The sequence below is a fragment of the Neofelis nebulosa genome, chromosome 14 (genome assembly GCF_028018385.1).
Source record: "Neofelis nebulosa isolate mNeoNeb1 chromosome 14, mNeoNeb1.pri, whole genome shotgun sequence".
Lineage (NCBI taxonomy): Eukaryota > Metazoa > Chordata > Mammalia > Carnivora > Felidae > Neofelis > Neofelis nebulosa.
In genome coordinates, this window is record NC_080795.1 from 82,531,494 (window position 1) to 82,552,625 (window position 21,132).

The window sequence follows — 21,132 nt, forward strand, 5'->3', positions numbered from 1 at the left end:
TTTTTAAATCCACCTGTGTTTATTTTAAACACTTTCCGTAGTGGGTGGACAGGACCCCAAGGGGTCTCCAGTCTGGGGGGACTGCTCCCAGCTCCTCCAAAAGGCTGTGTGAGCCAAGGCCTCTCTGAAGTGGCTAGGTGGAGGGCCTTGAACAGCCCAGAGAGGCTCAGTCACAACAGAGGGGCTGTTTCTCTGCATGTTCGGTCACGCTCTCCTCATTCGAGCCCACACAGGGCACGGGGGAGCGTCTTGAGGGCTCAGTCTAGTGGGGTGCAGATGTCGGCACCCCACACCTGAGCCCACAGGTACCATCCCAAGCCTGTGGTGTCCCGTGGGGCGGTCAGGAGAACCTCCTGGAGAAGGTTCAGGTGAGGTCTGGCAGGCTAGCAGGGGTGAGGGTGTGGGGGATGTGGGGACAGGCCGGTGATGAGTGGACACATGATGGAGGATGATGGGCTGCCGGGCGGGGGTGCCAAGGAAGGCAGGGGAGCCCGAGCCAGGCTGTGCGCAGAGACAGAGACCTGGAGAGCAGGCAGCCTGCCAGGGCACCAGCTCCCCGGGCTGGGCTAGTTTCACAGTGTCCCCAACCAGACCCCAGCTCGGGAGCCCAGGTGCCATCCAGGCTGAGGTTGGCGGAGGTGGGGGCACACTCCTGGGCGCTTGGAGAGCAACAGGTCTGGCCTGAGTGGGGACGGATTCACCCAAGCTGAAACAGTACTCGGACAGGAGGCGTCTCCATCCCAGCTCACGTGGCCGTCGTGGCCCTGGGCCTGGAGGATTTGTGTGCAGGAGAGGGGGAGGGGGCTTGCTCACAGCATCTGGTACCGGGCCCAGGGGCCCCTGGAGCGGAGCCTCTTCTGCGGATCGCTCCCCCCACCCCCCACCCAGGATGAACCACAGAGCAGTGCGGTGCCTGCCTCAGACCCAGGTACCCCGCGGGCTGGCTTGGGGTCAGGCACAGCCGGATCCCAAGCAGCCCCAGCGCCCCACGACGCTCCGGGGCTGGAATGGACTGCTCGCGTAGGCTGGTGGGGGTCGGTGGGGACCCGCGCGGCGCCAGAGGCCCAGGCGGAGGAGACGCGGAAGGCGCGGCCCCGGCTGTGCGCGGGCCAGCAGCGCCACCTGTTGGGCGGACACTTGAGCCGCGGCGACGACGGCTGGCTCTGGATCATTCTGCAGCTGCCCCAGGTCTGCAGGGACAGGGCGGCTCGGGCAGGGATGCAAGACTCTCAGAACCGCTAAGTACCCCAGACTCCTGGCCCTCCACCCATCCATTCCCATCCACTCCGTCCTAGCACCCACAGCCTCTCTAGGACCCCAACCTGGCCAGCGAGCTGGGTCCTTACCCTGGAACAGGGAGTCCAGCAGGTCCTGGTTGACCCGGCTGGGGCTTGTGTGATGGACGAGGAAGCCTGGACCAAGGCAAACCAGTGAGTGCCGGCCCCAGGCCCCACCGGGGAGGGGCCGGTCCAGCTCCCAGAACTCTGAGTTCAAGAGACAGCGTGACTCCAGTCCTGCCTCACCTAGGAGCACAGCAGCTGCCCAGCGCAAGGGGTCCTGCGGGCTCCGCAGGTAGCCCTGGGTCTGGCTCAGGAAGCTGGGTATGTGACTCGGGTACTGCTGAACCTGGGGACAGACAGGCTTATGGCAGTATGGAAGGGCCAATCCCATATGGAGAGAAGGTGGCAAAGGTGAGCCCAGGAGCTGGGACCCCCTGGCAAACCCTCAACGCACGGCATCAGGGCCTGAGGTCTTAGACCTGCCACCACCTTGGCTGGGAGAGTGGCCCTGGGGTGCACGGGACCGAGTGGGTGCTCCCCCTACTGACCAGGCAGTGGCAGATGCGGCTTAGGGCCTCAGGGCTGTCGTAGTGGGCCACGGTGACCATCTCCTCCAGCAGGCCCCAACGGAGGGCGTGATCACAGCGGGCCAGGGTCCACTCTGAACTCTAGGACGGGCGAAGGGAGCAGGGGTAGGGGTCCAGGGAGAGGCAAGAGGTGGCTGGGGTGTAGCCAGGACGAGGGGTGGAGGAGCCCAGGGCAGGTGGTCCAGGAAAGACCAGGAAGCTAGGAGCCCTTGACACCTGCACCTGACGTCCTTGTAGAACTCTTTGGAGTTGCGCAGGGTGGGGATGCAGAAGGCTGGATGGGGACAGCAGCGGGACAGTCTTGGGGGGCAGCTGACCTCAGCGGCGTCCCTGCTGGGATCTTGCAGGCGCAAGAGCAGCGGCACGAGGCTCTGCAGCACCAGCTTCCGCAGGGGGCCGCGGAGCCCCACCTGGAGCCCGCCCCGGCCCCGCCGCACCAGCGTCCCGAGAAGTCCAACAGCCGAGGCGCGGACCGAGTCCCGGGCCTGCGTGGGAGGAAGGGGTCAGGGCACACCGGGAACCCAGGTCCAGGGAGAAGGGCGGTCTGGCAGGGGGTCTGGAGAGGCCTGAGGCCGGGCGGGCTGGAGGGGCGGGGAGGCAGCCTGGCGGGGCGGGGCTTACGTCGTCCAGCAGCGGCGGGAGGCGCGGCCCCAGCTCGGCGCTCAGCAGCCGCACGGGCGCCCGAGGCCGCAGCAGGAGCCGCCGCAGCGCGCCCAGCGCGGCGTCCACGAGCCGCGCGTCGCCCTCGCCCAGCGCGCCCAGTAGCGCGGGCAGCAGCTTGCTCACGTGCCGCACCTGCGGGGGTAGGGGGGGTGGGGGGGAGGGGGGGCTCGTGGGCGGCCCCTCGCAGGCCCCGCCCGGGGCCCCGCCCGGGGCCCCGCCCTTCACCTTCCCGCGGCTCAGCGCCAGGTGGCCTAGGCCGAGCAGGCCCAGCCAGCGCACGGTGGGCTCGGGGTCGCCCTGCCAGGCGCGGAGCCGCTCCAGGATGACCTCTTCCCGCAGAAGCCCTGCCGTGGGCCGACTCTGCAGCAGCTGAGCGGGGACGCGGGGTCAGCATGCTCGAGGTCCCCAGGCACCGCCCAGAGGCCGGGTCTACGGTCACCCCTCACCGCCCGTGTGGACGCAGGCTCACCCCGGTGAAGAAGGCCATAGCCGTGAGGCGCCGCGTGTCGTCGGCGCTGCGCAGCCGGGGCAACAAGTTCCCGAACAGGCCTCGCAGGTGGTGGTCCGCGTGGGCCACCATGGCACTGGGAATGGGGCGGAAACGGGCGTTCTCCCTCCTCTGGGCGCCTCACCCCGGGAGACGTCTCCGCCCGACCCCCCTCCTGCCCCTGCCTCTTCCCCCCCCCCACCCCCTCCCCAGCACCTGGCCAGCAGCAGGACGCCTTCGAGGTGGGTGTGGGCTCCCACCAGCCTCCTCCAGCCTCCAGCCTGTTCCATGCACGTGACCACCATGCGGCCGCCGTCACCGGTGAGCAAGGCCTTCAGGGCCTCCACAGCGCAGCTGGAGGTGGGGGCAGGCAGCGAGGGGGGCGGGGGGTGAGGGCCGGGAGGGCACCGGCCCAGGCCTCACTCCGCTCTGGTGTGTGCCCTCACCTGGCGTGGCTGTGTGGCGGCCCTCGGTCCGATGGGGTCCAAGCTTTGGGGGTGTCAGGGGAGGACGCGCGCCGCGCCAGCTGGTGCAGCTGGGTGACCAGCACGAGCAGGAGGTGTGGGTAGAAGCCCCGAGTGGCGCCTACGCAGCCGGACACAGCCAGCATCTCCCCAAGGGCACGAGTGGCCTGTGGAACAAGCAGCCCATCTCAGGCTCTGGTGCAGGGAGCAGGGACCAGGACAAGCGGCTGATGCTTGAGGAACATCATGCATGCGCTGGGCGCCCCCCGGGGCCCCAAGGGAGTCACCTACCGCCAGTGCCTCCGGCTCGGGCCCGGCTCCGCCCTTCAGTGCCCACAGCAGCTGTACCAGCACCTGCCCATTCACGCGCTGGTTTCGGCTCAGGCTGCGCCACAGCTCAGCAGCCACCCTGGGGGTGCGGAGCGCCCGAGACTCGGTCTGATGTGGGGGGGGGGGGTCCCCGGGGCCGGGTGGGAGGTGGCCACTGGGACTCCCGCGTGGGAGAGTAGGTAAACCCCCGCCCCCCGACACTCCACCCCCAAATCCCAGAGAAGCAAGATAACCAGCATCTGTGCAGAAATAGCCTGCAACCTTAACTGCCTGGCAGGGACCGTTCAGAACCTGGTCGGGCCAGCAACCCCCAAACAGACCCGATAGTGGAGACGATCACTGTGGAGAGTAAAACCAGAGAGAACTTCTCCTGGGGCAGGGTAACCACAGGACCAGGGGCTCCAGGCTTGCTGACCCCACCTGGGAGCTTACCCCCAGGCTGGGCTCCTAGTGTGACCCGGAGGGAGAAGGCAGGCCCCCGAGGTTTTTTTTTTTTTTTTTGGGGGGGGGGGTTAGGTGGAGGGCGGGAGTCACACGGAGGGAATTGAGGCCCTCTCCACAGCCTGCCCCTCCAGGACCAGACTGCTGCCAATTTGGAAGAGGGAAGGAAGCTGCGTGGTGCCTCGGGGCGCGGGGCTGGCCTGGGCCAGGCGGCTTACCGGTCCGGGGGCAGCGAGCTGGGCAACAGCGCACACACCACCTCCCGAGCATGCTCCAGGGCCAGCGCACTCAGTACCCGGAGGGCCGCCTGCCGGGGCCTCCCCTCGGCCAGGCTGGGCACCTGTGCCAGCAGCCCGCGCACCAGGGCATACACCTGGCGTGAGGGAGCCCGCGTCAGTGGGAGACCTTCTGGACCCCCCCTGGGCAGGTGCCACCCGAAGGGAGCGAGCTTGACAGGCTGCTCACTGGGATCCCCCAACCTGGGGACTCCACGGCAGGAGCCTGGGGGCAGGGAGGGGGTGCTGGCTCACCTGCTCCTCCAGACGCTCCCCCCGGGCCTCCAGGGCTGAGGACAGTGTGAGGGCTGTTGCCTGGGTCCCCGCAAAGCCAGCCTCTTCCAGGCAGGCAGCCGCATACAATGCCAGGTCAGCCAGGGGCCCCTCCTCCCAGGAATTTGGGGGTTCCTAGGGCAGGGTGGGTGGGATGTACGAAGTCCCCTTGCCTCTCCCAATTCTCTTCCCCAGCACCTCCCCAGCCTCCTCCCTGTGGTCCCCTCGGCCCCCTTTTCCCTTACCACTCACCTGATAGAGCCCCTTGGGGGCTGGCTCTTGCACCCTGGGCAGAGAGCAGGGCACAGGGCGGGCTGTGGGGATGGCAGTGACACCCGTAGGCTCTGCCTCAGGTTCAAGTTCAGGTTCAGGCTGAGGGTCAATGGAAGAGGGTCCTGGGGGCTGCCCCTGGTTGGCCCGGATCTCTTCAGCCAGAGCTGTCAGGGTTAGGGCCCCCACAGGGCCCCCCCGAGCCCTGCCCCATACCCCGCAAGCCATGGCTGCCGCACACCCCAAGCTCCTCAGCTGGACCCAGCCTACGGCACCTGCCACTGGTTCTCCCCGGAAGTCATGCGCGGGCCTGACCTAGAAGCTGGCCCTGGGCAGACAGGACCCGGGACAGGCGTGGTGGCGCATGCCTGTGAGCTCATGCTCTGTGCGTGTGGGGGGTTGGGGAGCCGCGCCGAGGCGTCCCCGGGTGTGGCACACAGCAGGGGCTTGTGAAGGGCCCTCCTGCCCTTGCTGCTGGCAGCGAGTAGCCAGCCTGATACCTGAGCGTCTGGGATCTGGCTCAGCCCACCAGGGCCTTGGGGAACGGATAAGAGCCCTGGCATGCGGATCTGCAAGGAGAGGGGGAGAAGGGCCCTTTACCCCTGACCTCCAGCCCCTCTGGGCGGGGAGACCTCATGGAAGTGTGCCCAGCCCTGAAGAAGCCCCAGCAGGGACCAGAAGTCTGGGCCCAATCCTAAGTTAAAGCCTTGCCTGATTCAGCCCTAAAGAAGCAGATGTGTCCGGGCAGGGCCTGGGGTCAGGGACTGGGCTGTCCCCATTGCATTCCCACGGAGCCAGACATCTGGGGGATGAGGAAGGTTGGGAGAGCCGTCACCACCTCCCGGCTCAGGCAACCTCGGGGTGGAGCAGAGGCCGCCTCCCAGGTGCCCTTGCTGGTGACTGCCATTGTTGAGGTGGGTCCCCCGGGTCCTGGCGCCTGGGAAGTGCGCATCTGAGAAGTGTTGACCTGGGGAACCTGGGGCGGGTGTGTTCTGCCATGTGGGTGTTCGTGAGTCTGTCTCTCTCGAAGCCTCTTGCTCCCCAGGGCCTCTGCCCTAAATTCTGTCATCCTCACCCAGTGACATGGGCACTGCCCTGAGCTTAGGGATCCAGAAAAGCCAGTCTGGTCAGATACCTGGAGAGGCGGAAGTGTTCTAGGAAGCACCCCCGGGAAGCCCGCTCCCCTCCACACGCCCTCACCTGCCTTTGCCACCTTGTGCCGGACCAATCAGAGGCGCCCGGCACCCCTGCCCTACGTCCCCCAGAGCCTAGAACGTCTCTCGTGAGTGGTTTCTCCGGAACGCAAGTTGCCAAAGCTGCCAGAAGCCTGACCAGCTTCGTGTGCATGAGGCAAGGCCAGCCCAGCACCCTGAATCTCTTCACGGGCTCTCATGTGCACCCCTGAGCCTTTCTCTCTGCAAGGCTGCTGCATCAGGAGCCGGCTCCCCTGGGGCCCAGGCCCTGCTGACCCTGTGACAGATGCCAGGGCCTGGAGAGAGCCGGCTGGGTGCAGCCCGTGAGCCCAGCGTCCCCAGTGGCAGAGTCCTGCAGGCCTGGCCACAGCGGTGGCCTGGGACACCTGCACTTCTTTGGCTTTGGAAGCTGGGGTGCCCTGCTGACTTCTCCGGGGTGGGGACCTTGGTTGGCAGGGGAGTCTGGGGCCGTGCCTGGATACAAGAGCCTCTTTCTGGCACCCGTCCCTGCCCTGTGGCTCCCCCTCCCTAGTTGCCTGCAGCAACTCCAACAACTCTTGGGTGGGCACCAAAGCCTCCCTTTCCCCATAGCCTTGTCCCCCCCACAGTCCAGCTCCCCAAGCCCTGGACACTCCCCAGCCTTGGCCTAACTCCTTGCGACCTTCAGACCTCAGCACAGGACAGCCTCCCCACCCTGGCAGAGCCTGGGCCTCCCCTGGGAGCATGAACCCGTGCTCTGACCCCAGACTCCAACCCACCCTTGGAGGCCCTGGGGGTCAAGTGAGTGGCAGGCTGAGTGAAGAAATGACACGGGACAAGTTGTGCAGGACGGTGAGTGACTCATGTTGATTCCAGGCAGTCTCCACCACAGTTCTCACGAGGACCCTCCCGTGCTCAGTCGGTCCACCAGGGCCTGTAGCCCATCAGACAGCGCCACCTACAGGGAAAAGAGAGAATGGACGGGTGGCTGTAGGGACAGAGGGCACACAAGGCAAAGGGACAATGATGTGGGGGGGCGGGCATCTATCTACCTGGCATGGTGCGGGCTGTTCCAGCCGCTTGTGCTCAGGGTTCAGGCGACCCAGGGACAGCTGGGCAAAGGCTCTAGATTCAGCCAGAGATGGGAGAGGCCCACACAGCTGCGGGGAGAGGGAAGGGGAGAGGTGAGAGAGGCCCATGAAGCTGGGGGAGCGGGAAGGGAGAGGCTGGGGCAGGAGCAGGAGCAGGTGCCAGGGCTCAGTTCAGGCTCATCGTGCAGACTGAGGGAGCAGAGGCAGTTACCTGTCCCTGCTGAATGCAGAGCCTCAGCAGGGGCTCCACGTGGGCAGGCCTCACAATACAGGCTTCCTGGGCCCCTCGAGGCCAGACCCTCAGCTCCTGGCCAGGCTGGGGTGGTGGTTCCTCTGCCAGCTGCAGCACATCCATCAGCAGAGACCCTGTGTGTGCAGGAGGAATAACGTGGGGGGCCTGGGGACTCGAGGAGGAGGGCCGTGGGGAGTGGGAGGGGCCTCACCATCGGAGCCCAGGAGCCGGAAAGCGGCCTTGCTCCCAGGCAGTGTCTGTTTCTCGGGGTCCTCAGTCAGCTTCATTCGGGGCTGACCTCCCACAGACACCAGCTGCAGAGACAAGTGCTGGGACCATGGGAATCTCCCCCCAAACCCATGGCCCCTCTGGCCCACTCCACTGGACCCCAGACCCCGTCTTGACCTTATAGACGCAGCCCAGGGAAGGCTGGCGGGGGCAGGTGACCACGGCCGTGCCGATGCCAATGACGTTCACCTCGCTGCCCTGGAGGAGGAGGGACAAGGCGGCACTGAGCTTGGTTGACATCTGCAGGCCCAGAGCCCTCCTAACCACCCCTGCCCCTGCTCCCCACTGCCCGCCACCTCCTGGGCCAGCCGGGCCAGCTCTTCCTCGTCAATGTTGTTGCTGACGGCGATGGGGACTGATTCCAACCAGGGCATCTGGAACCTGTGACGGGTGGACGGCCCTCAGGTGCTCCTGCCTCACCTGGTCATTCTCCATTCTCAGTTATGCACCTCCCCCCACCCTCCCCACCTGAGAATTTGGCCTCAGCCACATGGGCTCTGCCTTCTGCTTACAAGCCCCTGGGTGAACCACTCCTCCCCCCTCCCCCCAGAGCCCCGATGTCTCCACTGTGGTGGCCGCCAGATCAGAGCTCCTCAATTTGGGAGGAGCAAATCCCTCCCTCCCTCTGCCCCATCCCAACACTCCTGCCCCCAACAGGGTCTCTCAGCAGGCACAACCCCTCCCAGGGGACTCACTGGGCCGAAACGGTCCTGAAGACCCTACGAATCTCCTGGGCCTGCTGCAGAAGGTCACCGCTGTCCAATCTTACGCCCACGGCTCGGTAGCCCAGCTCCCCCAAGGCTAAGGCTACTGCCAGAAAGTTAGGAAGACCACTCCTGCCAGCAAGATGAGAAGGGTTGGTGGAGGGGCCATAGGTGTTCAGGCAGAGCCCACCCAGGGGGGTGCCTGGGCCTCACCTCTGCACACTGTAGGTGTCCAGCAGGCCCTGGAAGGCCCGGGGGAAAGCCAGGGCATAGGCCACGAAGGCTGCCCGCTCCCCCCGGTGGGGCTCCTGCACCCCTAGCCCCAGATGGGCACACACGCGTTCCAGCCATGCCTCCACACATGCAGCCAGGTCTACCCTGGGGCCCTGACTGGCAGCTGGAGCCAACATCTATAGAAACGGGTCAGCGAAGGATGGACAACCCTTAGTGCATGAGCAGGGCGAGGGCTGGTTCCCCCAGGCTGAGGTCTAAGCAGGGGTAATGCCTGCCACCATCTGCCAGCTTCTGAGCACAGGACTGCAGCTACCTGCTAGGGTGGCTCAGATGGGCGGGGCATGGCAGTCCCTCCTTCCCCTGGGCAAGGACTGGCTTCGGGGACTGCCCTCTGGAGGACAGCGGAGGAGAGAGGGATGCTAACCGGGTCAGGGGGCACCTCAGCGCCCGAAAACGAAGTGACGAAAGAGTGAGCCAAGGTTCCAGCCAGGGGCACGCCCCGCAGCTGTCCTGCGAGCACGTTGCTGCTGCCATCGAAGCCTGCATCAGGGGCCAGGAGGGCGGGGGGCGTCAGTCGGGCGTCAGACTTGGCTAGAGGGCTTCTGGCAGGCCTCCTCCTTCCCTGATCCCTGTCTCCCTCCTTGGGCTCTTACCGCCCAGGTAACTGTAGGTGGAGGCCGTAAGACCTCCATCGGGGCCCTGAGCTCGCCGCAGCCCCATCTCCAACAACCGCTTCGTCGGACCCGCGATCAGGCGAAGCCGCGCAGCGTTGGTGGCGATGAGGCTGTGGGGGGCAAAGGAGCAGGGGACCTGCGGTGAGGGTCCGGAAGTCACCGCGAACCCCGGCCCTCTTTGAGGCCCTCCACAGTGGGAGCCGGAAGCCGCTCCCCAGGGCCCTGCGCTCCACCCACAGAGCCTAGGGGCCCCACCCCACCCACGGAGCCACGCCCCTCCCAAAGGCCCGCCCCCCCCGGAAGTCGCCGCTCTTTCTCCCGGGGCCCTGCCTTCCCCGGGCTCCTCCGGCCGGCGGCCCCCCCCCCCCCCCCCCCACCTGGCGTAGCTGACGAGGCAGAGAAGTGGCGTCTCCAGCAGTTGCACCACCAGGAGTGGCCCCGACACCTGTAGCAACGGCACCTGCGGGGAGGGTGGTCAGCTGGGCGCCGCCCGGCCCGCTCGGTCCCGCGCCCCTCTGCCCCAGCTCACCCTGCACTCACGCTGGGGAAGGCGAGGGAGCCCTCGGGCAGGGCCCGCACCGTCACACCGGAGCAGTCGAGGGTACGAAGGTGCTCGAAGAATGCGGGATCCGTGTCGGAGGGCAGCACCGAGGCCAGAAACTGCACGTCTGGGGGTGACAGAGGCCCTCGTGGGCTGGAGCCAGCGCAGGCCGTGGGGACTCGTCGGGGCTGGGACCGCGGTAAAGAAAGGGGCCTGTAGGGGGTCTTTGGGGGCCTTTGTTGGGCCATGGAAGACTCTCGTCAGGCGAGAGTCTTGTCCGGGACTCATCAGGCCTGGGGCGGGGCGGGGGGAGCTGGCTTAGGCGGCAGGTGGCCTGGAGGGGTCGGGGACTCGCCAGGTCGGGAGTTGGGGGTGGGGTGGGGTGGGAAACTGTCCTGGCGGGGTTGGTCTATCTAGGTGGCAGGTGTCCTGGGGGTGTGGGGGCTCGCCTGGCCGGGGTGGGGTGTCCTGGCAAGGGCGGGTCATCTAGGTAGCAGGTGGCCCTGCGGGTCGTGGGGGACTCGCTGGGGCCCGAGGAGGTGGGTTGTCCTGGCGGGGACAGCTCATCAAGTGGGGGGCGTCCTGGCGGGGTCGTGGGGGGGCGGCCGGGAACCGCGGGGCTACTACCTGCGTCCCGCAGGCGGAAGGTTCGCAGGAAGCGCACGCAGTCGCGCAGCCCCGCGGCCAGGGCGAAGGCGCCGCCGAAGGGGCAGCGGCGGAAGTAGAGCTCGAACTCGGCCTGGTCCCGCGCCCGGCCCGCGCGCCAGTAGCCCAGCGCCATGGTGGCTTGGTAGAGGTCGGTGAGCAGCGGCCGGGCCGCCGCGCTCGCCTCGGGGTCCCGCTCCGCCGCCATTCCGCCCCCGCGCCCGGACTCTGGCCGCGCCCCGCCTGGCCCACGTGACGCCGCTCCCCACGCCCGGAGCCTCCCCTCCCCCGCCGCGGAAACGGGCGGGGCGGGTCAGCGGAGGGGCCCCTCCCCCCCTTGGGGCCTGGTCTGATCTGGGGTTCCCCCCACCAGCCGGCGGAGGGGTAAGTGGCGGTGTTAACTGCGCACCAGCCCAGGCCCAGAGCAGGGCAGCAGGTAGAGATTCTAGAATTTCCTCCAATTGGGCACGTACGTGGTGCCACACCATACGGCTTAGGGAACCAGTGGGGTGCTGACAAAGAGCAAGGGGGTGAACGGGTAGCCTGCCGGGTCCCCACCATCAAGGGGGCCAGTCCATTCCCCTTGTGGCTGGGCACCCTGGAGGACAGCAGCCGTGACAGGCCACAGCCCACACCATTCATTTCTCCCCAACTGTGAGGATGGTGGGCTCTCCAGCCACACTGGCCAGCAGTCCCGGAGAGAAGCCACTAGTGGCCCAAATACTGCCCGCGCAGGACAGTGGGCACGAATTAACCATGGGCCTGTCCAGGGTCCAGGTCTCCAGCGAGGGAGGGATCGGCCGCATCTAAGGAAAGCAGCCCGGCTTGTCCCTGGATGTGGTGGGAGGCCTGGCAGGTTTCACGCAGGTCAGACCTGGGGGGCCCGTGTAGTCACAGCAGCAGGGCCCGGTCAGCCACTGGGACCTTTGTTCCTGGACAGTTTCAGGCGGACACTTTAGCCCCCATGGGGACAGCTTGGCTGGGAATGGAACCCAGAGAAGGCAGAGTAGAGATGCCTCGGGGGCCTCGGAGGGCCAGCAATCCACACAAGGAAGGAGCCACGCATGCTGTTTCTGCCTCAATAGCTTGAACCGTTCGCGGCACTTGTAAGCGAGGGGAGAGGGCAGGCGGGGTTCAGTCACACACCAAAATGCGGCAGAGACGGGGCACCTGGGAGACTCAGTTGGTTAAGTGTCCAACTTTTGATGTCAGCTCAGGTCATGATCTATCAGGTTCTTGGGTTTGGACTCCATGCTGACAGCACGGAACCTGACTGGGATTCTCTGCCTCCCTCTGTCCCTCCCCTACTCAGCCCCACTCACTCAAAATAAACACACTTGAAAAAAGAAAAGAGTGCCGTGGAGAAACCGAGGAGGGGGAGGACGGCACTGGCGCCGTGGGCTCCTGGGTGTAGGGGCCTGCGTGGGACACGACCGAGGTGCGGGCCACGTCTGAGGCCTGGGGTGTAGCAGTGCTGCTCCCTGAATGTGCCCACCCACCGGGCCCAGACCAGGACAGGAGCCAGAGTGGAATCTCAGTCTTTAATGGCTGAGGGCCCCACACCCCACGGCCGGAGGCTGGGGCTCAGATCTTGTTGAAAGCAGCAATGTCCACACTCTGCACCTGAGGAGGAGGAGGGAGGCCCGCGGTCACGTGGGGCCTTGGTTCCCGAAGACCCAGCCAGCCACCCACTCCAGCACCCTGCCAGGCCAGGGGTTCCCTTGGGGGCCTGCCACTCACGTGCTCCTCGAACTTGGTGATCTCCTCCTCCAGCAGGTCCGTCCCCACCTTGTCGTCCTCTACCACACACTGAATCTGCAGCTTGCGGATGCCATAGCCCACGGGCACCAGCTTGGAGCCCCCCCAGGTCAGCCCGTCTAACTGGATGGAGCGCACACAGGCCTCCAGCTGGGCCATGTCTGTCTCGTCATCCCACTGGGAGATCAAGGGGTGGAGAGGCTGGGTCAGGAGGCTGCAGACCCCAGGGAGTGCCCCCCCCCCCCCACCGGCCCCTGCCCTCGCCCTCGCCCCCCAGGGCACAGAGGGCAGGCAGCTCTCCTCTCGGCTGAACCCGGCCAGCTCGCCGAGCCCACCGGGAGCCCGGGGCAGGGCCAGGGGCAGAGGCCGGGGGTGGGGTCACTCACAGGCTTGACGTCCAAGAGGATGGAAGATTTGGCCACCAGCGCGGGCCGCCCCGCCTTCTTCTCCGCGTACTGCCGCAGCCTCTCCTCACGAAGCCGGGCTGCCTCCTTGTCCTCCTCGTCATCGCTGCCAAACAGGTCAATGGCATCGTCCTCGTCATCCTCTGCGGCGGTGGCCGCCTTGCCGGCAGGGGGCTCCACTTGGCGCATAGGGGACACGTGCTGCCGTGGGAGAGGGAGGCTGAGGGCCCCGCCCCCGGGGCCCCAGCTCTGCACCCTGGTTAAGAGGCTGTGGCGGGGAGGGGGACAGGAACACCCCCCACCCCCACCCCCTCCCCAAAGGGCCCGAGAAGGGCGCGCACCTGGGTCTGTGGGGCTGCAGCCCGGTGGGTGGGTGAGCTCTTCTCCAGTGCGCTCAGCCGGGCCTCCAGCTTGGAGACAGCCTGCTGCAGACCTTGCACCACTGCAGGAGCAAAGGGGCCGCTGGTCAGACGGCGGGGACTGGGTGCGGTGCCCCACCCGTTAGGCCCAGGGCCTCACCGCCTCTCAGGCTCTGATTCTCCACTTCCAGGCTGGCGATCCGGGTGGCGAGCTCACTGTGATCTCCGCCCGGCCCGCTGGAGGCCCCAGGGCCTGAGCTCTGCAAGGCAGGGGGAGAGTGAGACTCTGCACCCCTGCCTGCTTCCAGGGTTCCCCCCAGTCACAGCTACTGAGAATCAGGGCCCCAAGAAAGGTGGGAAAACTGCTGGACACTAGGAAGCAGCTCCTGTCAGCCCACTGGGTCCACCTATGACACTGCACCTGAGGGTGGGAGGAGGCCCTGTAAGCAGGAGAGCAGTGAGTGACGTCCTTGGCCAAGCGGAAGGCACAGGGCCCAGGGCAGCCCCAGCACGGAGCTACTGCGGAGCCCACAGCCACAGTCGGGTGGGAGGAAGCACCAGGGGAGGCCTGGGCCACAAAGCAGGGCCCAGCAGCGCAGCTGGGAACCGGAAGCAGGCTGGGAGAGCAGCTGAGGAGTCACTGGGAGTCAGGAGTGCTTGTTACAGGGGGCGGCCACTCCGTGCGTAGTACCCTGCCTCCCCCAGGCCACGCACCTGCCATTTGGCTCACCAAGCCTGCCCTTGAAAGGCTTGAGTGACCCGGGGTCCCATCCTGCCTGCCAGCCTCCCTCTGGTTCCTCCCTGACCGGGAATCCCTATCACCCAACTCCAGCGGTGCCACCCAGGGAGCCCCTCAGCACAGCGCCGCAGTCCACGCCCGAGTTACACACCCTGATAGAATGGTCTAGGACGATGGAGTGTACCTGGCCCTTCCCTGAGGACCGCTGTCCCTACCCTCCCTCCCTGTGTCCAATTATGAAGACCTCGGACCCGGAGCCCACCTGCCAAGCAGCCACAGAACGAGCCCCGTGGCTTCCTCTGTTCTATGTACCCCCGGAGCCCAGACAAGCTAAAAACCCCCAGGAAGTACAGGCAGACAGGTGCCTGGCTTCCTTGCCCCTGGGATCGGAGAGCAATGCTACCCGTTGTGACCCAGCAGCTCCCTTGTCTGGCTCCTAGTAGAGCTGGCCAAAGGTGGAACGGGATGCTGCTATGCAGCTGGGGTCAGAGCACTGGAACCAGGGGTGGCTGGCACCACTCCCCTCCTTTCAGCTCAACTTGAGTGTCCACACCCAACCAGCCCCCCCACCTCCCTGCCAAAGGAGACCCGTGCTGGACTCGCCCGACCCTTGGCTGCGGCCACATGGCCTCCTCTCCACCTGTTTCCTCAGCGCCCCAGCTTGCAATGCCGTTCTCACTAGGATTTTCCAAAAGTTTCCATCAGACAGGGATGAAATCCAGACCTTCCTGTTCCCTCGAGGCCCTGACCATCCTCCTCCTGTTCGCCAGGGACTCTAGCGACCCCCCCCCCAACCCCAACCTCAATAAGGCAGACCTAGGCTACCCTAATCCTAGCCTGTGACGGTGGGTCACAAGGAGCCAGCCACGTAGTAGCCTCAGAGGACAGTGCCACATGCCAGGGTTTGGGATCCAGACCTTTCCAACCCCATCTCCGACCCTGTCCCTGGCAGCATGCACGGTTCCCAGGAACCCCTTGGTTCTAAAGGCCCAGTGTCTGCTGAGCCCTATCGAGCCCAAACCCAAGCGTTGGGGCTGGGTCAGCAAGGTCCTTCCCGGTCCATTAGCAGTTGAACGATACTCCTCTGAATTTCGTGCCGCTCTCAGAACAGGGGCTTTTGTTTGGAAACTGGGTCTTTATGGTGCTAATCCAGTTACAACAAAGTCGGGAGAGTGGCCCGAATTCTGACTGGTGTTCTTATAAAACGAAGTTTGGATACAGACAACACACAAAAAACAATGTAAAGGCAAAGGAAAACCAGGAGAGGCCTCAGAACCTACCCACACCTTGACTTTGGACTTCTAGCCTGCAGACTGAGAAAGGAATCCATTTAAGCTCTTGGTCTGTGATGCTGTGGACTCCAGCGGTGCCACCCCCAGCACACAGGGGCTCCCCCAAGCCCTCCCAGCGGGCCTACATGGTTTCCCCACGACCCGGAGCCAGAGGTCGACCCCAACACATCCAGGGCCCCCTGAGGGCCAGAGGGGGGGGGGGCTCCTGTGGCCCGGAAACCTCAGTGCCACTGGGCACCCTGGCCTTCTCGGGGTTGGCACCCCCCGCACCTGGCGCCAGCTCCTCCCCACAGCTGCCTGGCCCAAGCAGGGACCCTCCCCCCCACAGCTGTCCAGCCTATGGCCCAAGAGCCAGTATAGCCAAAGTAGCTGGGCAGGCAGGGGTGCCCACGTAGTCGTCCCCAAGCCTGTAAAAAGGTGACCTAAATGGCAAAAAGGACTTCGCACGTGATCAAGCGGAGGCTCTGGAGGTGGGGAAATCCTCCTGGATTATGTGGGTGGGCTCAGCGTCGTCACCAGGCTCCGTGTACCCAAGAGGGAGAGGAGAAGGAAACGTAACAGAAACAGCCATCAACCAGGACTCTCCGATGGCTAGAAACCACAGGCCAAGGAATGTGGGCGGCTTCTCAAAACTGGAAAAGCCAAGGAAAGGATTCTCTCCTGAAGTCTCTAGGAGCAGAACTCCGCTTGATCCTCGACCCTCAAGGACAGGACACCATGTGTCCTAGAGAGAAGACAAGGTCTCGACTTCGCTAAGAAGGCAGAGCAGCGGGTCTGTCTCCTCCTGGGGACATCTGCCCAGCCAGGCTGGGGACAGAGCTGGACACGGACCTGCTTTCCTCTCTTGTGACCCAATCTGGGACCTGGGGGCCAAACGCAGCTGGACGGCCCCTCTCTGGGCCTCAAATTTTAGCATTTGGACTCCCGTCCTGTGACCCCATCTCTCCAGGGAGGCAAGGCCTAGGGAGCAAGAGAAAAAGGCCTCTCCCACTCCTCCCCACACAGAGTGCAGAGCAGGGGAGGAGGCCTCCAGGCCCAGCCTGGGGATGGCGCCACAGCAACGGGCAGGGTGAGGGCAGGTGGGAGTCCTGGGTGACCCCCGGGCAGCAGCGCGGATGCCATCGGCTCCTGTGGCAGTCTGAGTCACCGAAGCCCGCTGGGGCGGGAACACCGTGCTGGACGCCCCGCCCCAACCGTGCTCCTAAGGCCCAAATGAGCGCAGCGGTACGGGGGTACTGGGGCGGCTGGGAGGCATGCAGCCAGGCCGGAGTGGGGCGGCTGGGAGGCATGCAGCCAGGCCGGCGGGCAGCAGTGCCGATGCGGGCCTGCAGGTACTCACCCCAGCCAGGGATTTCTGGATGTTCTCTCTGGCTCTGGCAATGTCACGGAGGATCACACTGGCACCGTTGTCCTATAGACCGTGCAGAAAGAACCGCTTTTTTCTTTTCGTTAGAACAATTTCAGCGGAGAAAAAGGAACGAACCCTCACAGACAGCAAGAGCTGCACAGAACCGAAGGCTCAGTGGGATGGCAAGGAGCTATGACAACGGCCCCGAGGCCCACACCCCATCATCCTGATGGGCACCGGTGTGCCTGCTGGTCTGACACGGCGGAGGTGCCCCGTCCCATCTCGAGCAGATCCAGGGACGCACCCGCAAAGACCCCACCACCGGCGCCTGGAGCAGAGCCGCTGGGGCCGAAGGTGCCTCTGCCCGCCCCCACCCCGTGCTGGCACAGTCCCCCGGTGCCCCGAGGGCAGCCCCCACCTGGCGCGAGGAGCCAGCCACGGGCCCGTTCATCCGCTCATAGAACTGCCTCTCTGCATCATCGTATTTGAACTTGTCGAACCAGATCTTCTCGTGCGCTAGGAAGTTTGTAGCCATTTTCCTGTTGGGAAGGGAAGGCGAGACTGAGACAGCCTGGCTGGGAGGAGAGGGTACGTGCCCTAAGGCCCCAGGCCTGGCCTGCGTGAGTGCCCCACAACGGCCCAGACACCAAGGGTGCAAGGTGACGAGGGGTCCAGGTCGGAGCACAGGTGCCTTGGCACTGCCCGAACCAAGTCTGTAATCTGCACCCCCCCAACTCCCGGCTCCCGCCCCTTTGGTTCTCAAAGTGTGGTGAGGAGCCCCTGAGGGTCCCCGGGGTCCTCCCTGTCCAACTACACGTTTGTGCAAGGCACAATTATGTCCATCGGACAATACACACCAACAGACTGAGTGCAGAAGAAAGTGTGACAAACCGGGTGCCTCCTGGTTAAACAAGCCACTAAGATTTGCAAAAATGTCGAATAAGGCCGCTCTGCTCACTGAATTTTTTTGTCTTGGGAACACTGCTGCCCATAGGAACAAGTCGTTATGTTAACGCGTGATCGACTTCTTATTCAACGACTGAAGAACTACCGCGTTTCTATTTTAATTGCTAACGTGACAAAAATCAACAGCACAAAAACCGTGTGAGGTCCAGAGACCTGAAGTTTGAGAACTGCTGCTCTAGAGCGGGAGCCGCACGGCTGTGCCCACCGCCCTCCACCTGGCATGGCCCCTCCTGTTCCTGAGCAACGGTGACAGAAACGGACCCGATCTTACCAATCCTCTGTGCCAAGGGCCCCAGGCTATCACTGGACCACACCGAGTGCGCCCCTGGTGTCAGGAAAGGAGCCGGGCCCCGTGACTCTCCTCCACCCACCCCTACACAGCCATCAGGTGCAGCCAGGCCACCGTGAACAGTTTTGGCTCCACACTCACCCTAGGCTGCTGACGGGGACGCCCCTGCACACGGGTTCCCACACCCCGCCGCTCACACCGAGCTAACAGGCTGCTGATGGGCGTGTGGGGCCCAGGGTGGCACCGCTCCCTCGGGCCCGGCCTTCCGCACGGCCACCCACGCCCTGGGCCCTCCCGCTGCCACGCTTGCAGTTTGCCCGGCCGCCTGCCTCTCCCCCTGCCCTTCTCCAGATCCTGGCGTCCAGACACCGGTGTTGCATGGAACCATCCTGGGGCCGAAGGCAAGTGAGCCTCACGCAGTAGGTGTCCTTCAGACATAGGCCACTCGACTGACAACACGCTGGTGTGCCTGAGACACTCACCGCTCCCTGGAGGTGACTGTGGAACGGGAGGTAGGGGAGGACGGACAGAAGGGGCAGGAGGGACGTGCCAGCTCCCGCGTCTTCCCCAGCAGGGCTCGGGCCAGAAGCCTCTAACACTGGCCCTGCCCTGCCCTGCGACAGCCAGGGGCACTGGGAGTTGCCCGGCAGAAAGGGAAACCCTACCCAAGCACAGTCTGCTCTGTGCTAACCCCTTTCCTCCCTCGACAGCCCCAAACCTTGTGATCCCCAAGAGGTGGCCCTGGAGGCTGCACTGCCCCAGGAACAGAAAGCTACCTCTGCCCAACCCACTCCTGCATCCAACTTAGCCGGGTCCAGGAGTGCTGGGGAGAGCCGTGCCAGGGCGAGGGGGGGTGGGGGGGGGGGGGTGGGGAGAAGAGCAGCCAGGGCCCCAGCCCAGGGAAGCCCGGGCCGGGAACCCACGCGGCAGGTTTCTCCTACTTGGGTCTCAGGCTGGACACGGTCGGGCCAGACCGGGCACCAGGTCGGTGAGCCAGGGATGCAGCTTCGAGGCGCCAGGCCACTCGCAGGGCCTCTGCGGCATGATGGCGGCACTCTGCGCTGTCATAGGTGGGCTTGCTGAGCCAGGGGGCCTCAGCATCTTTGTGCAGGAGATACCAGTAGGGCAGGGCAGAGGAGGCCTCCCCGTCAACCCGCCGAGGCCCGACCCGTTTGCTTCCCACGGCGTTTCGGCCTCGCCGGTCTCTGCGGCCCCGCCTGGCCCCCTCAGCCTGGCCGGCTCGCTCCTGCAGGCGCACCTTCCCAGGAGGGTGGCCGTCGAACATGGCCTCGTAGAAGCCCCTCTCTGCCGCGTCGTACTGGGGCTTCTCCAGCCACACCTCCTGCACCAGCGCCTGCAGACTGCCCAGCGGGGGTTGGCCGTTGGCCAGCGGGCCAGGCTGGCGGGCGAGAGCCAGATCGGGGGCAGCTGCCTGCTGGCCCGTGTCAGAAGCCCCCTGCCTGCCACTCCCCTCCGCGGCCAACAGCGAGGCCTGCGACCGCTCCACGAACGCCCGCTCGGCCTGGTCGAAGGACGACTTATTGACCCAGATGCCCCAGGTCACATGGTGGCAGGCCACCTGGCTTCCATGGGTGCAGGGGCCTCGGGGGACCAGGGCAACCCGCTGGGCCGCCTGGGCAGCCGCATCCGCCAGCCTCTGGCGATAGGAGCTCTCTGCCTGGTCGAACATTGGCTTGTCCAGCCACACGTGGTCGGCCGAGAGGCCCACGAGGGCCAGGTCTGCCTGGCCGAACCAGCTCTTTGGTGAGCGCTTCCTTTTCTTCTGCAGAGGCTTCTTTCCGTCGTGGCTCCTCCTGGGGTCGCTCCTGCTGCCGCTGTCAGGGGCGTCTGCCTCCTCGGCGTCCTCCCGCCCGGGCCCGTTCACGGCTGGCGCTTCAGCCAGGAGCTGCTGGGTGGCGGCGGCTCGTGTGGCCTCGTGCTCGTAGAAACGCCGCTCGGCTTCCCCATACTTCTGCTTGTCCTCCCAGACGGTCTCCAGGGCACAGGCGGCTCTCCCGCTCCTCATCTTCCGCACAGCGTTAAAAAGCAAGCACAAGAAGGCAGTTGCAACACCGCGGGCCATGGGGATGGCGCCCCGCCCCCCTCCTCAGCCTGACTTTCAGGGCTGGCCGGGCCTGGGAGTGCTCCCCGATGGGGGTGCCAGGAAGACACAAGCAAGGACCCGAAGTCAAGTCCACGGGAAGCTCAGTAAAGCAATAAGCAATTACGTGCGTGCATGTGCGTACGTATGCGTTTTTTTAGCTGTAAAGCTAATCTTTCCTAATGCGCCCAGGCTCTCCAGAGGGGTCTAGAGAACGGTTTCCAAACTTCCTCAACCACAGAAGCCTTCTCCCATAGAGCCTCCACAGGGGGTTGCCAAATGAAATACACACCACACCCAGGTAACTTGGCTGATACATAAACAACAAATAACTCTTAGAATTCTAACACGTCCCACGAAATATTTAAGACGTTTACACTGAAGGGTTATTCGTCGTTCATCTAGGATTTTAACAGGACGTCCTTTGACTTTGCTGAATCTGGCCACCTTGCCTGAGGCACTGGTGCTTCCGCTCTCTAGAAGTATACGCGGCAGTCTCCCAGGCCAGCCCATCACGGCCAGGCCACCCCGGGGGCCTTGCCCCGTGGCGGCATACCCCTGCCGCAGCCACACCACCGCCTGCAGCGGCGCATGCTCCAAGGGGAGCTGGCAAGGGTCTCAGACAAGGGTTAGTGTCTCGGGGAGCAGCAGTGTCTCGGGGAGCACAGGGTGGAGGGCCCGGCCCTGCAGGGGCCACACTGGGGGAGACACAGGGAGGATGCTAGTGACCATCCGGAAGAGAAGGAGCCTGGCGGCTCAGGCAGCAAGTGAGAAGCAGGCTCCGGGTCAGCCACAGCCACCTCTGGGCGCACCCGCAATACAGGAGGGACCACGTGGGAAACTCTGGGCCCCGGGGTCATTAGGGCACCCGCCTCTAGTCACAGAACCATTTGATGTGAGGGGCCCCATCCCTAGAACAGAGGGAGGCAGGTGGGGAACTGTGTGTCCCATCTGCCACTGTGGACAAACCCTTGCCGAGAACCTCAGCCTCTTCAATAGAGGTGGTGTCCCCTTCAGTCTGGAGACCACGGTCATCTGAATAGAGGAGTCTGGGCCACCACTGCCACCACCTCTGCAGCCTCTGGCCAGAAACGGCTCAAGCCCAGAAAGCCCCAGTAGCCCGTCTGCCCTTAAGACGTGCCCAGTGGTCTGAGCTCACACTCCACAGGCCTGTTCTAGAGGAATGGCCGTAGCTGGCAGAGATCCTGTCCAGACACGGGCTGGA

The 21,132-nt window shown here is 65.1% G+C and overlaps 3 protein-coding genes and 1 long non-coding RNA gene across 10 annotated transcripts in view; 1 reads left to right on the plus strand and 3 right to left on the minus strand.

Annotated features, from left to right (window-relative positions):
• MROH6 (maestro heat like repeat family member 6) lies at positions 1 to 7,163 on the minus strand. Of its 6 annotated transcripts, XM_058699301.1 has the most exons (16): positions 7,022 to 7,163; positions 5,571 to 5,639; positions 5,053 to 5,208; positions 4,783 to 4,935; positions 4,471 to 4,625; positions 3,773 to 3,890; positions 3,464 to 3,648; positions 3,234 to 3,371; positions 3,000 to 3,114; positions 2,756 to 2,899; positions 2,489 to 2,662; positions 2,185 to 2,352; positions 1,829 to 1,948; positions 1,524 to 1,626; positions 1,347 to 1,412; positions 1 to 1,122 (listed from the first exon to the last, which is right to left on the minus strand). In XM_058699301.1, the coding sequence occupies exons 2-16, from the start codon at positions 5,631 to 5,633 to the stop codon at positions 746 to 748; spliced, it is 2,235 nt and encodes a 744-aa protein (XP_058555284.1). In that variant the 5' UTR covers positions 5,634 to 5,639; positions 7,022 to 7,163; the 3' UTR covers positions 1 to 745. The 6 variants fall into 6 exon arrangements, 4 of the variants coding, with proteins under 4 accessions (XP_058555284.1, XP_058555282.1, XP_058555281.1 ...); XM_058699299.1 differs by lacking the exon at positions 7,022 to 7,163 and having other exon boundaries at positions 5,571 to 5,816; XM_058699298.1 differs by lacking the exon at positions 7,022 to 7,163 and having other exon boundaries at positions 5,053 to 5,814.
• On the minus strand, positions 7,083 to 10,884 carry NAPRT (nicotinate phosphoribosyltransferase). Its single transcript, XM_058699314.1, has 13 exons — positions 10,634 to 10,884; positions 10,006 to 10,133; positions 9,843 to 9,925; positions 9,445 to 9,575; positions 9,216 to 9,331; positions 8,771 to 8,967; positions 8,549 to 8,689; positions 8,150 to 8,234; positions 7,971 to 8,051; positions 7,777 to 7,879; positions 7,545 to 7,699; positions 7,295 to 7,402; positions 7,083 to 7,200 (listed from the first exon to the last, which is right to left on the minus strand). The coding sequence occupies exons 1-13, from the start codon at positions 10,857 to 10,859 to the stop codon at positions 7,138 to 7,140; spliced, it is 1,617 nt and encodes a 538-aa protein (XP_058555297.1). The 5' UTR covers positions 10,860 to 10,884; the 3' UTR covers positions 7,083 to 7,137.
• LOC131494754 (uncharacterized) lies at positions 10,106 to 12,901 on the plus strand. Its single transcript, XR_009253586.1, has 2 exons — positions 10,106 to 10,205; positions 11,592 to 12,901. It is a non-coding gene; the product is annotated as an uncharacterized LOC131494754 (long non-coding RNA).
• The window catches only part of EEF1D (eukaryotic translation elongation factor 1 delta), a 14,027-nt gene continuing 5,073 nt past the window's right edge, over positions 12,179 to 21,132 (minus strand). The window contains exons 1-8 of one of the 2 annotated variants that reach the window (XM_058699303.1): positions 18,748 to 20,318; positions 16,970 to 17,090; positions 16,543 to 16,614; positions 13,333 to 13,432; positions 13,155 to 13,255; positions 12,796 to 13,014; positions 12,392 to 12,586; positions 12,179 to 12,274 (exon numbers count right to left, since the gene is read on the minus strand). In XM_058699303.1, coding sequence (XP_058555286.1) covers positions 12,236 to 12,274; positions 12,392 to 12,586; positions 12,796 to 13,014; positions 13,155 to 13,255; positions 13,333 to 13,432; positions 16,543 to 16,614; positions 16,970 to 17,090; positions 18,748 to 19,889 — 1,989 coding nt within the window. In that variant the 5' untranslated portion in view covers positions 19,890 to 20,318 and the 3' untranslated portion in view covers positions 12,179 to 12,235. Of the gene's footprint in view, positions 12,275 to 12,391; positions 12,587 to 12,795; positions 13,015 to 13,154; positions 13,256 to 13,332; positions 13,433 to 16,542; positions 16,615 to 16,969; positions 17,091 to 18,747; positions 20,319 to 21,132 lie in introns of those variants that run through there. The other variant, XM_058699304.1, reaches the window with a different exon arrangement.